We start from the raw sequence: 13,941 nt of genomic DNA on the forward strand, positions 1-13,941 counted from the left end.
AGCTTCTGCAGGCTCCGCTGTGATGTCCTCACACGCTGCATCGATGACAGCAGCAGAGTTTGAGTATGTGGACCTCAATCATACTCCTTCCATCGCCATACATGTTTTAAGGGTCAAACTAATCAACTAGGAACCTGTATAATGCATTTTCAAAACTTTAAAGTACAGCCAAGTGCACTACACTTTTTTCTCAATCACAAAAAATCCTGAACTAGGCTTAATCTTCTCAGAATATGATCTCAGCAAAATCATCCAAAATGTTAAATCATTCTTCATAAGTGAGTTTTTGCATCAAACCTCTCAAACTGTTAGCGCTTGTGCCTCACAGCTTGAAGGTCCTGGGTTCAATTCCCACCTGGATGGGGCCTTTCTGTGTGGAGTTTGCATGTTCTCCCCGTGTCTGCGTAGGTTAGTGGTCAAAACATGAGCAATAGGTTAATCCTCCAGCCAGGTGTTTCTGACCACCAGCCCGGGTCCCCGAGCGCCAGCCCATGCTGGCAGCTCACTGCTCCTACAGGTCGCCCAGCGACATTGAGGATGGGTCAAATGCAAAGAACTGATTGCTCTACAGAGATTTCTCAGCAGAGAATGATAAAGTATATTTAGCTTAACTTAACTTTGTTATACTCATTTATTAATTTGACACAACAGGTAAATGTCCATGTCTAGCAAACACTGGTTTAGCAATGTTCAACCTCCTGAAGCTTACTCTCAGCTTATTTTGGAAGAAGCAAAGACCTAGGCATGTAACATTATATACAACATGTAGAATTACTATTGGTGCACAAATGCACATTGTGCACTGTACTAGTTTGCTGCATATGTATACAGTACCTGTATGTTATGTAGTAAAGAAGACACAATGTCTTCATATTCTAACTATATACCAGCCACGAGGAAGATGACTTTAGCAATCTGAAGTGAACAAATCTTTACTGTAACACTTTATCCATGCATTTTCCTACCACTATTCATGAAGGCATATTACATAGAAATGCTACATATTAAAGAGAACAAAAGCTGTCAATGCTGCTGCCTTCAGCCATTACAATCACCCTTTTTTCTAGGCAAAAAATCATCCTGTACAGCAGTGGTTCCCAAACGTTTTTGTCCAACGTACCCCCTGAGTCGCCCATTGACACTTCAAGTACCCCTTTCCTCGAGGATCCTGTCAATGTTTTTACAAAGTGATCAGCACTCATGATTTTTCAGTGTTTAGTCAAGTGTTAGTACTTTCAATCAAAAGGAAGCTAAAATGCTTCTAAAAATTAACTTTCCTGTGAAGATATTTGGAAATTCCACCTTCATTTTTGAATCTGTAATAATTTAGTACTCTCCGCTATGCTGCTCGAGTACCCTGGTCTACACACCCCTGGTTGGGAAACACTGTTGTACAGGACGTAATCCTGTACACTCACAACATGTTTACGTTGAATATGCTCTCTTGCCACTTATTCCTACTTTTAATTTATGTCTGAAAACTCTGCAACACAAATCAGTTCACAATAAGCTGCTGAGAGCTTCCTGATTTTAGAATTTTGCAGTTAGTTACTTTAGTTACTATATTGAACAAAGTACTGGCCAAGTATGTTTGCATTTGTGAACAGACCAAACACTGTGAATTCACTCAAAGTGCATGAGTCTGTTTGAGAGCTGTGTGAGTTGTTCTGAGAAAGAGTCTGTGAAGCAATGAGAAAAGCGTGTTAAATTATTTTTTCATTTTTATTTCAAATAATCTGACAACTGTGTGAAATGTTGAGATAATTGTTTGAATCAAAAGAGAAACTTAAACCAGGTTTCAAAAAAATGTGTTAAAGCAATTGAGAAAAACAGTAATGTGGACGCAAACTACTGATGTTCTGTCTATTTGTCTATGTTTTTAGAATCAGAATGAAAATTGTTTTATTGCCATTGTTTGAGAACAGGTTCACAAACTAGGATTTTTTCTCGGTTCAATTGTGCAACATGAAACATGAAATATAACACACAATTTAGATAAAAATGAGCTATAAAAACGAAGATTAAAATAAATAAAAATATGATAAAGACAACCATTTAACATTGAACAACAGCGCGAGTGTCTTCACTCCTAGGTTAAAAGGAAATAAACATTTATTTGTATTGTGAAGATAAGATAGCTGTTATTGATCTCACAATGGAGAAATCCACTTGTTACATTCAGCTCTCAGAAACACTCAGGGTGTGCAGAATTGACAGGAAATGTGCAAACAATTACATAGTAGATAGAGATCTCTTATATACAATGACTACCAAAAACTTTAAGGGACAAAAAAGTAGCCTATAAACAGTAAAAACTAAAAATAAACTAGACTATAATAAAAAATGTCAGTATTAGCAGTGCAGGTTGTTTAAAGGAATAGGCCACCGTTTTTTCTTTGTGCGTGCCCTCAGTCACGCAAAACGACCAAAGATGTTGTTTGCATTTTGCCTCTCCCAACATATTCCTATGAAGTTGGAAGCCACCACACTCTTCCACGGGCACACACAAAGACCAGACAGGTGCGCAACTAGTCTAAGCTCAGGGAAGAACATAGCATGGAAGAACTGTGTGCTCTCAGTCAAGCAAAACGACCAAAAATGTTGTTCGCATTTGGTCTCTCCCAGTGTATTCCTATGGCTCCAAATGTGGTACAGTAAGAAGCGACCGAGCTCTTCCACAGGCACGCACAAAGACCAGGCATGTAAGTATCAACTCATCTAAGCTCAGGCAATAACATATCGCAGTATGTAAAAACAATGGCCAGTTCCTTTAACTGCAGCTAAAGCAACACTTGTCCCACAATAAAAAATATTTCACCCTTAATGTTTTGCTTCGTTATCAGATGTCAGAACAGACAGTCCACTTTTGTAACATTGAGGCCCATAACTCACACTTTCACTAATAGTAATTTTTTTTTTTTCTTTCACAATACCAATTAGCTCATGTTATTTACGGATGACATGCCACAATTCCGTCCTGATCTGTGTTTCTTGCTGCAATAACCATTGTAAAGTTTGCTCCTGTGTTATTAACCCATCTTGTTTCGTATGCTCCGCTGCTACGTCGTGCGTCCTGACATCAGTGCGCAGAGGGCGTGCCTTGGGCATACGGGAGGACATGAGTGTAGCGCACTGTAGTGTGAACTCCAACTCTTCCCACCCAGGGTTCTCCCCCCCGTAAGTACAAAATACTCCTGATTCCTTGTGATCATCTGTTGTTTCAGTCAGCAGGTGCCTGTTTGTGAAATGCGTGTTTCGGTCAGGTCCAGTGGCGCGAGAGGCAGCGGTGAAGTAATGCGGACATGTTTGATCGTATTAGCGGCTATTTACAATGACACTAACGGGACTGTCTGTCATCCTAAACGTACAGCTCCTATTCAGTGCTTTGGATGTTTCACTATGTGCATTTTATGGCGCTGATGTCACGCGCTCTTTAATTGATGAAGGGCATTGACACAGCAAACACCTTCATTTCGGAACGACCGGGATGTCTTCTTCAACTTTTCGTGAACTGTTGCATTAGCTTATCTTCTGCCCCCCCCAAAAAAACACATCTCATAGTGTTTCGGCTTTGTGTGTATGCTATAGATAACGTGTATTTTATAATTTGTGTAGATACGCCTGTATTATGTAGCCTTAGTCAACTGCTAGTCAAACGTAAGGCGTTATTAACTTTTGATGACCATTTAAAGTCTATTTGCTTTACTTAATATAAAACATACCGAGGTAATACAGAAGCTTGAGGACCCAGGTTAAATTATATTCAGTTCCCTGAAACAGAGCGCATGAAGATAACATCATGTACCATTGTTGATGCAGAAGTCTAATTCTGAATGTGTGTTCAGTCTGGTTTAACATCATTAGGGCTGTCACGATAAATACTATATCGACATATCGTTCAATAAAAAACAGATAAACGATGCATCTTTGGGCTCGATATTTATCGTCTGTACATTTGTTAGCAATTACACCCTATTTGTAAAACTTTGATTTTTAACTGAAGCAAATCGAGTTTCATAATATTTCATGTTTGTTGCGGCTCCTGTGGTATTTCAGGATATGATGATGTCATTTTCATGCCTGAGAGTTGACTATTGTATTGTTAGAGTCAATAATATCGTTTATCGCGATACTTTCCTGCCTCAATGTTATCGAACTTCAAATTTGTTATTGTGACAGGCCTAAACATCATCTTCCTATCCTGGTTAAGTCCAGATACAGGTCAATGTGGATGCTTTGCCATAGTTTATTCAAATATGTTGACAATATTGCTTTACGTAAAAAAAATCTTGCTACTTTATGGTGGTAACATGGATGACACATTTGTATCTGCTTTTAATCACAGTTCCAAAAAACACTTTACACATTTTATTGCATGGTTGTATTCTCATGTACTCCGTCTCATATTTGTAGAAGACCACCATTAATAATCTCTGAAGTGACACCACAAAACAAACACTACAGCTACCTTCTGCTTTGGGCCAGATGCGACACGATAACAGCCGTAGTCCTGTATCTGCTCAGCATCCTCCTCTAAATGGTGAGAGCTGCAGGGCATTGCTAACGCAGTCATTGATGTCTCAGTGCGTCGGTCAGACCACTGTGATGACGCTGCTGCTCCTCCTCCTGCTCCTCTGTGTACTCACGATATGTCTTTCCTTCAAAGGGACAGCTTAGCATTCAGTGTCTTTATGTAACTAAGAATAAAAATGCTTTGGCCCAGTAAGGACGCGGCAAACAATTGTGGGAGAAGAGCTTTTATAGTCTGTTTATAGTCAGTCAGTATTGGTGTATGTTTTTGGTTAATACTCAAAAATATAATAATAGATATATGGTTTACATTGAAGCAAATTGAATAGAGGGTTTTAGATGCAATGGCTTTAAGAGAGCTTGTTCTAAAGTTTACAGCTTTTTTGTTTTGCTTATCCTATCATAATTCATCTTTGTTCATATATTGTGAATGCCTGTTTTTCGTACAATCATTTGCTGTATTATGTGACAGCATGTGTGATATTATTCTTCAATATGTATGGCCCCATTTTTATGACTGATTATAGTCATTTCAAGTCCACTAATAGTTTTTTCTCAGTGTTGATTCTTTCATCCTTCTTCATATGTTCATACTTTATGAGTTGTTGGGCTTTGGGGATTGTATCATATGTCATCACTGGCTTCACACAAAATAGGATATTGCATGATCTTTTATATGCAAATTAATCACATCACCCGCCTTCATTATGATTATAAAGTTACTTTTTAATACGACAAAACCTGGCTTAATTTTTGTAAAGTGCACCAACATATCAGTAGACAAAACTGAGCTCAGTCTTACAAGCAGATGACTCTCTCTCACAGAACGATGGTAGGATTCCTTTATAAAGGCTGTTGTTACTAGTAGCAACACGTCGGTGGTATCCTTCTGAGTTCGACCCTTTCTGTTTAAAACAAACAGGCTATCGCAGGCTGCCAACAGTGCGCTCGCGAGGACATCAATATTGGCTCAACAAGTAGTAAATGAAGTGCTTATCTGTCTTTTTGGAGTGGAAAAGGTGAATCATAACATTATATACTTATAGTTTTGCCTTGCAGCTTTTACTTTCGATCACACTGGCCTCTATAACGCTCATGGATCAACTATTTAGTAGGAAAAACCTAGTAGAAAAACCTTTCAGAAACTGGAAAAACAATTGAACCTGGAGCGTCATGGAGGCCACTGTGATGGAAAGTAAAGACACCACGCGAACCACTCATACAGCCGCTAGGTAGCAAAACGGTACAAATATGCACTCATATAATTTTTGTTCCCACGCATTAAAAGTTCCATAATGTACCTTTAATACATCTTGGAACAAAAATGCTTTATAGCATAAAAGTTTTGTCATGAGTTTTCTAAGAGCCTTGTTTTGGAGATTTAGCATTGACTACAAGATTGAAAAGGAAAAAGTAGTTGGACATCTTGTAGTGTATGTTTGCATTAGGTTGCAAAGTAGAATATTGTTAAAGAGTCTGACTATGACGTGTAATTTACACTTGACCCCTCTTGGCCTAATAACCTGCAAAAGCACTACTGCTGACACCTACATGCCCCCCTCTCTCATTCCCCTTGACACTGCGTCTTTCACACCATCTCTGGTATGATGTTTCGGCTCGTGTGGAGGTGCTTTCCAGCCTGTGTCAGTCATGACGGTCCAGAGCAGAGGAATATGACCCTTTGTTGGCCCCGGTTAGGATCTGTTAAGCACCTATCAAGTGAGTCTGCAAGTGGCTCGGTTTGACACACATTTACGATACTATTTTCACCTGTTGCGTCTGCGAAAGGGCACTATAAGACATCTGTTTTGTCATTCATTATCTTGTCTTCAATGATCAAACATGGCACTTGTAGCGCGCAGTGAGACAGCATCGGGTGCCGGTGTGTGGTGAATTATTCAAAAGGACACTTGCTTCAGTGTTGCACACAGGTGACTGTCAAACACTGCTTGTGAAAAACTATGTAGTAGTAGTAGGGCTGTCATCATGATAATTACTATATCGACTTATCGTTCAATAAATAACAGATAAACAATATATTTTTGGGCTCGATATTTATCATCTGTACATTCATTAGCATTTCCCCCCTGTTTTTTCTTTGTAAAAGTTTGATTTGTGACGAAGCAAATTGAGATACATTATATTTCATGTTTATTGCTGCTTGTGTGGTATTTTAGGATATTATGATGCACTTTTAGAAAGGTTTATATCATTTTTATGCCTGAGAGTTGAGAGTTTCTAGTATTGTTAGAGTCAATAATATCGTTTATCACGATACTTTCATGCCTCAATATATCGAACTTCATATTTGTTACATGTCTAAGTTATAGTTTTAAATGCAGTTAACTAATCTAGCCACATGGAGTCACAAGTCATTGTACTGTACTTCCTGTCCCAAGCCAAGATAAATGTTGCATCAATTGGAGAAGCCAAATTTATTAATCTCAAAAAGGTAAACTACATCAAGTCAAGTCCAGCTGTATTGATTCATTGGACTTAATATTAGGTCATCCCTCTTGATTATGTTAGAAATACATTAAACACACATGATTATTGCATCTGGTTCTCATAACTTTACAGCACAGATTTGTGTTCATGTAGTGTGTCATTTTACTGTTTTTAATTGTTTTATTATGTTGACTTTATATGATTCTTTCTTACACAGCTAAGCAGTCTATGTGAGGCAATATTCCGTCTCCCTGCTTCATAGCTGTCTGTTGTCACTTGTAGTGAAGTCATGTCCTGTACATTGTCAAGAGTGACACAAATGCACTGTTCTCTGCCAAAGACAGAGAAATACAATAACACATGTTCCTGTTTCCTGCCTGTGTTATCTCTATACGGCTGCTGAAAAAGACCCTCTATTATTTTTATTCAGTTACCATCCCCTATCTGGTGGTAGTAACTGTACTGTGGTAGTAGAAGTAGTAGTGTAGAGTTGCAGTTTCATAACAGTTACTCAATGTTCCTAGTAAAAAGGTGCCTTAAAAGATATCGTGCTTTTTCACAGCTGTTGAAAGGGATCCTATTCTTCTCTTTCCGTTGCTGTATGGGGAAATAACTATGGTCTCGTTTGTGAATAAAGTATGTATTCATTTCTATTTTTCTGTACTTGCTCTTACTATTCTACAGTATGTGTGTACAATGAACATTTTGATGGTTTTCACATCTGTGATTATTGTAAGCATCATTGTAGCCTCCTGTTGTCTCCTTGATTCCCTTGTGCTACAAAGTGCACACTCATTTGTGCATTGAGGCTGCTGCCAGAACGCTCTGGCCTCATTCCCGTGGTATTGATGCGCGTCTGTCAGTGAGAGAGGCCGGCATAAAGAGCGGCGAGGGTCCATGTGCAGCTCAGAGCAAAACAAAGAGCGGTTTATTTCAGTCAGCGAAGACTCTTCTAGAACACAGCACGGGCCTGTTTCAGCCACAGACATATTTACAGCCAAATAAAAGTATGTCCACCATTGGAAAACAGCATGTCCTACTCAGTGTCAAAGGGCAGCAGCCACATTGATGCCACTTCAAGCCAGTCATGTTTTGTTAACTTTCAAAATGCAGTAATAATGCACAAATTATGGTGCGGCTTTAAACAACAATACCTCCTAACATATAAGGAGGTTCATAAGTAAGTAGCTTCTTTATTTGTCATTGTACGACCGTACAACGAAATAGTGTTCAGATGTTAGTCCTGAGCTGCTGTGACTGAGCCCCACTGCCATTGTGGGTCTACCTGCTCTCCGTCTCCTCTGCTCCTCTGAAACGGTGCAGCGCCTCCTGGGTTTTGGGTTTCAGTTTTTTTTGCATTTGTCAGCTCCTCCAGCTGCACAGCTCCCTCTGCTCCACAACAGTCTTTCACCATCTTCTAGGAAGAGCTTAGCAATAAATGTTTTATTCTTCAGTGAACGTCCGTTAGCCAGAACAATAGAAGGCAGGTGTGGCTTAGCTCTGAGTCTTGCCCGCATACCTCCTCCTTTGTCCCTTCCTTGTTACCTCTTGTGACGCCTCCACTGTGCTGCAGGTGTGGGGGGCTCTTGGTGCCTCTTCAGTGTTTCAGAAGAAGAAATGTGTAGGTCTCAATTAACAGCTCGTCTCATTGATTAGTTCTTGCAACATTACAAGAACATAATTAAACATACACATTTGAAGTGTTTTGTCTGTTAATAGTTAGGCAGAAAGAAAGTTGAACTAATGAACCGCTGAACTAATGAATAAGATGGTGCTTTTATTTTGATGTGCTGGATCGAAACAGGAAGTCACTTCTTGGGCGGCGTTGTTATGATTTGCACAGAGTCAATTGTCTTTAGCTCATCAGCTGCTATTAGTTTACTTTTGTTAAGGTGCTTTCTTCAGGACCATTATGGACTCTCTAGAAAAAAAATCCACTGAACTCCCAAAAAACACAGCAATGACGTACAAAAATATCCAGTAAAACAAGTGGAACATAAACTACAAATGCAGTTGGCAGAAAAAGGCAAAAAACGCAGCTGTACCAAGAGAGAGGAAGGTTGCTGCTTGTTTAGACGTCGCCATGACGCAAAATATCAATCCAAACATAACAAACCATGACCCAAATCAATAATATCTTAACTTCAACTTTTAATATTCCATTTGCAGTTTGATCTTGTTATACATTGTGAAGATAAACAATGTGCTCACTGATTTGTCGAATCAAGCGTTGATCATCATCAGGCTAACAATTGATCAAAGCGACTTGTCAACTGTCATTTTTGGCAAAGGCCCAACTCCTGACCAACCTGTTGAGAATCACTGAAAGGTATTCAGAGACAGATTTCAGCTCACTGGTCCCATCTCTAAAGTGGCAAAGTTGCCCCAAATTACCCTCGAAATCATACTCATTTGTCCTTTGTGAATAAAGTTCGTCTCTGTAGTCAGTTTTCTCTGTTGGCTTTTGAGCAATAGCTTTTCTGACGCTGCTTTGAACAACTATTGTCTGTCATTTTGCTGAGCTGGTAGCTTTCACTTTGACTGTGCGGCTTAACCTCCTCACATAATCACTTTCCATTGTAATCTTTTTCAATAACAATAATGGAGTGTGATTTAGGACACTCATTACTGCTGTACATTTCTCTCCAGGATTTTTCAAAAGCATTCACAAACCATCAACCTGCATACCGTACAAGTTGGTGAATTGACAAATGTAAGAAAGTAGGAGTGATATGTATTTTTTAATGAGAGCTTCATCGTCCTGCATTTAACATAGTCATAGAATACACCAAAAAGTGTTGGAAGGCTGGAAAAATCATTGTCTCATATCGATCGGTTATCAGCTACTATTTTGACAGTAGTATTATTGCTTTGAATGATAAAGAGCGATCATATTTTATTTCTCTCCCGCTTAAAGCCATGTTGTGGCCATGTTTCGCTTCGTCATCTTCCTCCTCACACAAACAGTTCTCACGGATTTATTACACAACAGGCCTTAAAGTCTTTGTCCTATGAACTGAAGGCTTTAAACAGAGGATTTAGTTTGATATAAAACTGCATGCTGTCATGGCTGTGTCCAATCCAGTGTTTAGGGCCAGAGCAGGATGAAGGGGGGGATTTACAGACAGGACGGGCAGAGCGGGACAGGCGTCAGGGTCAAGACGAATGAGCAGGTTCAGTTGGAGCTCCGGGACAGGATTAACTTAGCCCTCAATCTTAATCAATCACTCTTCACACCGACAGACCATTGAGTGAGGGGTAGGAGTGGGTATGATGCATGTGCTTTGTTGTAGTGGAAGCTGATCAATTGGAGTGTTTTATCGACATTTAGCGAATGAAAGCGTTAGCCGATCTAATGGAGTTTACTTGAGCTATATTATGTGGCGTTTGTCGGCGGAGACTCAGAAGCCTCTCCTCGCTTTTATTATTTATAATCTGTCAGCCATAAGAATGAATTCTAATTGGTGAAACTGTAATCAAGAAGGGGTTATTATGACAGTTCGTCAGTGCTTTTGTGTTTAACCACTACCAGAGCAGGAAGAAGCTTCTGGAGATAGAAGCGAAATGTCCTCAACTCAATCAACCCTATTCAGCTAGTGATATTTAAATCTTACTGTGATGCATTTTGTTAAATAGAATTCCTCTGTAATGTTTAATAATCAATCAATCAATCAATAATAGTCAATATGTACAGCACGTGCTTGGAGATGTCCAGAAACGTTACATCATAGTAGATATTTTCAATCATTGACTGGATCATATTATAAAATCAACCCTGTACAGTCGACAATATTTGAAAATCTCTATTATTACAGATCAGTACTTTCACTTTTAAATCTTTTTTTTTCTTATATTCCTCTGCATGTTTAATAAGTGACAAGAGTAATACTCCTCTACAAAAATGCTCTTTAATGTTTAAATACCTCTGGATATGTTTGCAGTTTGCACAGTAATTTGGATCCTTATTTTGAAAACATAAATTGCAGATTTTGCAATTGCAATTTCAACTATTTAGTTGTGCTAAAACTGTGTGTGGGTTTGTTTGAAATGTATGGTTTGTTTTTCTTTAGTCTGGAGAGGCCTTTGTCCCAGGTCACTGTCAGCAGATAAGGAAGTAGGGCTTTGGGAAATCTAAATGAGGTCCTCAAGGAGCACATGGTGTGCTAACAGTTCCACACGGTCAAAGCTAAAAACTGTAGTTCATGCGTTCAATAGAAATAGGGATGAAGTGTGCTTGTTTGATTGCCTTTTCTAATTTGTCTTATTCATTTTTCTCTCACAGGGTTTCCAAATGAGATAATCAAACAACGGCGATTCATCCCTGGGCTTATGGTAAGTGGGTACTTAGGTGTTTCTTTCTATTTAATGTCTACATTAAACAATAACTTTTGACCAAAGATTGGAAATTTGCATGGCTTATATTTTTCATATCTTAAAATGATTCAGAGCACACTTTCTGACTTCAATATTGTTTACATGGTTGTATTATCCTCATAGCTCTATTACAATTAGTCATAGAGACAGGTGTAATCCAGTGCTGATTCATCTTGGGACTTGCCTCTATCCTTTATTTTTTCGACAGTAGTAGACATTTGGCTTATGATTCATCTCCTCTCTTTGTGGTAGAACTGCATGACCGCTCCTGTCCCGAATGAAAGATGCATCCATCCCTCTGGCCTGCCCTGACTCACCCTCCACCATTGTCTCCACTGTCCCATCTCTGCTGTCCCCAGCGCTTCTGTCCTCTGCCCTCTGTGCTCCCATTGTTTGTTTGGATGCAATAGAGAACAGACTGTTTGCACGTTGTCTTTTTTCTGTCCATGAAAACATTTCACACCAAGTACAAAACCATTTTTGATAAATAAACCATTAAACACAAACTAAACCTGATGCTAAACCAGGACTAAGTAAATCATGATTAAACCAGGATTTAACAGTTTAAATTAAGTGAATGATCAAATCTAACTAAATATGAACAATATCAAACAGCACTTTAAAAGTCTGGAGTTCACCAGTAGGAGCTTTATTGCCCCCAGTGGGACCCGTACCCTGACAAATGAAAGTTCAACGTGGCTATGTGCAGCAGGAGGAGCCTGAGATGGGACGCTCAAACCAAGACACTAAATTCAAAAGAATGGCTGAAGGAGGGTCACTAAAAAGCGGTTTGTCCCGCTCAGAGACACCCTCCTTTGGTAAGATGGGCGTCCTGGGACAGGGGCTCAAACAGCTGATCCAAAAACGAAGCAAACGCTTCTCTGTGCCATGGTCCTCTGTCACAACCTCTACCTCATCTGTGGTTTCGACAGGTGATTTACATTAATGACTGATACACATTTTTATATGAACATGGCTTATGAAGAACAGGCTTTATTGTGGAACAGCTGTTTTATTTATCTCCAACATAAAGCCCACACAAATGCGCATCTTCCTATTTATGCTGTCCTACTTTTGTCTCAACAGGTGGCGCCCCCTTGTGTGCTCCTGAGGATGTCCTGGGACCTGATTTGCCCCAGTTCTCAGCTCCCTGTGCAGCAGGACTGGGCGCAGGGGTGGTGGGCATGATGCGGCGGGGCACCAGCCTGCAGAGTCGCCGCAGTAAGGCCTGCTCCAGCTCTGGGAATGGAGACAAGGATCCACTGCTAAGAGGAAGTCCTCAGGCTCCCATCAGGCGGCACACCCACGACCCTCAGCACCACGTGAGCAGGCCCAGGTCCTCCTCTGCTAATACCGAGAGCGCCCCCTGCAGTCCCGCACCCACCACTGCCACCTATGATGTGCTGCTGTCGTCAGGCTATCAGTCCACAGAGGAGTCAGACCGGGTAAGTAACGCACACTTTGAGTGTCTGTGTGTACTGCTGTTTACCTTTCTTCTGTATATGATATATGGTAATATGATGTTTGAGGAATGAGGGCTGGAAGTGATGTTCATTATTTGTTTTGGTTCTCAAGTTGACAATCCAATCAGAAAGTGGATTGAACCCCATGCTTTGGTTTGCCAGATCCATTGACTAAAACTAAGCTGTAATGAACCCAAAAGAACCTCTCTCAGGTCGACTCTGGTATTCGCGCTTGTGTACAACTATTAAATCAAATTCTTACGCTGCAGTTTATATTTGTCTGTAGAATCAACATTCAGGTGTGTTAATACCTTGTCTATTCCCATATATTCCCGTTAATTTCCATGGAAAATATTCAATACTGAAAATTCTTGGAATTTTTCAACCCTAGCTCAGACTAGCTGCTTGAGTTACACGTTACAAATGTAGTTGATATTTGCGTGTCCAATAAACAATAAAATGCCACAGTGCAAATTTAGAGCATGGGACTTAATCAATATGGAAAACATGGCGATTTTGCTACAATGCGCAAACTTTGAGGCGGAGACAATGCAAGTGATATCGTTTAGCACAGGTGCTGTGGTATTTATCACAACTGCAAGGACCTTTGCGCAGAATATAATGCAGTTTGCACATCAATGTGGCGTTCAAAATGTTTATAATTGTTTGTTTCTGGCTTATTTTGACAGAATAATAATTGTGCTGTTTTGATGGTGTGTGGGGTTATAAAGAAAATGCACTTTTCTTACATGCAAAATTTTCCCCTTGGCTCTCCTACATTTTTGCTGCAGTTCAAACCATTCCAGGAGTCTGTCCCACATCCTTTTCAAGTCCTTAATCCTTATGAAATCTGCGCAGTCTGTGCACGACGGCCACGGTGTATTGATGATACAGTACAGGAGGAGACACAAGCCGCCACTGTTCACCTGTGTCTTTCATCCTTTGGCGTCTCCAATGTGTAAGCCGGCCCATGCTCGCATGTTTTCCTGCTGGCTCGATATTCTCAGCTTTTGATGAGCTTATGATCAAAACCGGATAATCTTTGGACAAACATTCAGCAGCGCTGATCACTGTTTCCTCCAAGTTTTTCATCCCATGGCCTGGTCGTGGCACCTGACACATGCTT

General features: G+C 40.0%; 1 protein-coding gene across 2 annotated transcripts in view; it reads left to right on the forward strand.

The window, feature by feature from the left end:
- Positions 1-3,074: 3,074 nt before the first annotated feature.
- tmcc1a (transmembrane and coiled-coil domain family 1a) overlaps positions 3,075-13,941 on the forward strand; it is a 44,188-nt gene continuing 33,321 nt past the window's right edge. The window contains exons 1-3 of one of the 2 annotated variants that reach the window (XM_079559152.1): positions 3,075-3,177; positions 11,261-11,310; positions 12,439-12,797. In XM_079559152.1, coding sequence (XP_079415278.1) covers positions 12,537-12,797 — 261 coding nt within the window. In that variant the 5' untranslated portion in view covers positions 3,075-3,177; positions 11,261-11,310; positions 12,439-12,536. Of the gene's footprint in view, positions 3,178-11,260; positions 11,311-11,953; positions 12,285-12,438; positions 12,798-13,941 lie in introns of those variants that run through there. The other variant, XM_079559155.1, reaches the window with a different exon arrangement.

The sequence above is a fragment of the Gobius niger genome (assembly GCF_951799975.1).
Source record: "Gobius niger genome assembly, chromosome: 6".
Taxonomy (NCBI): domain Eukaryota; kingdom Metazoa; phylum Chordata; class Actinopteri; order Gobiiformes; family Gobiidae; genus Gobius; species Gobius niger.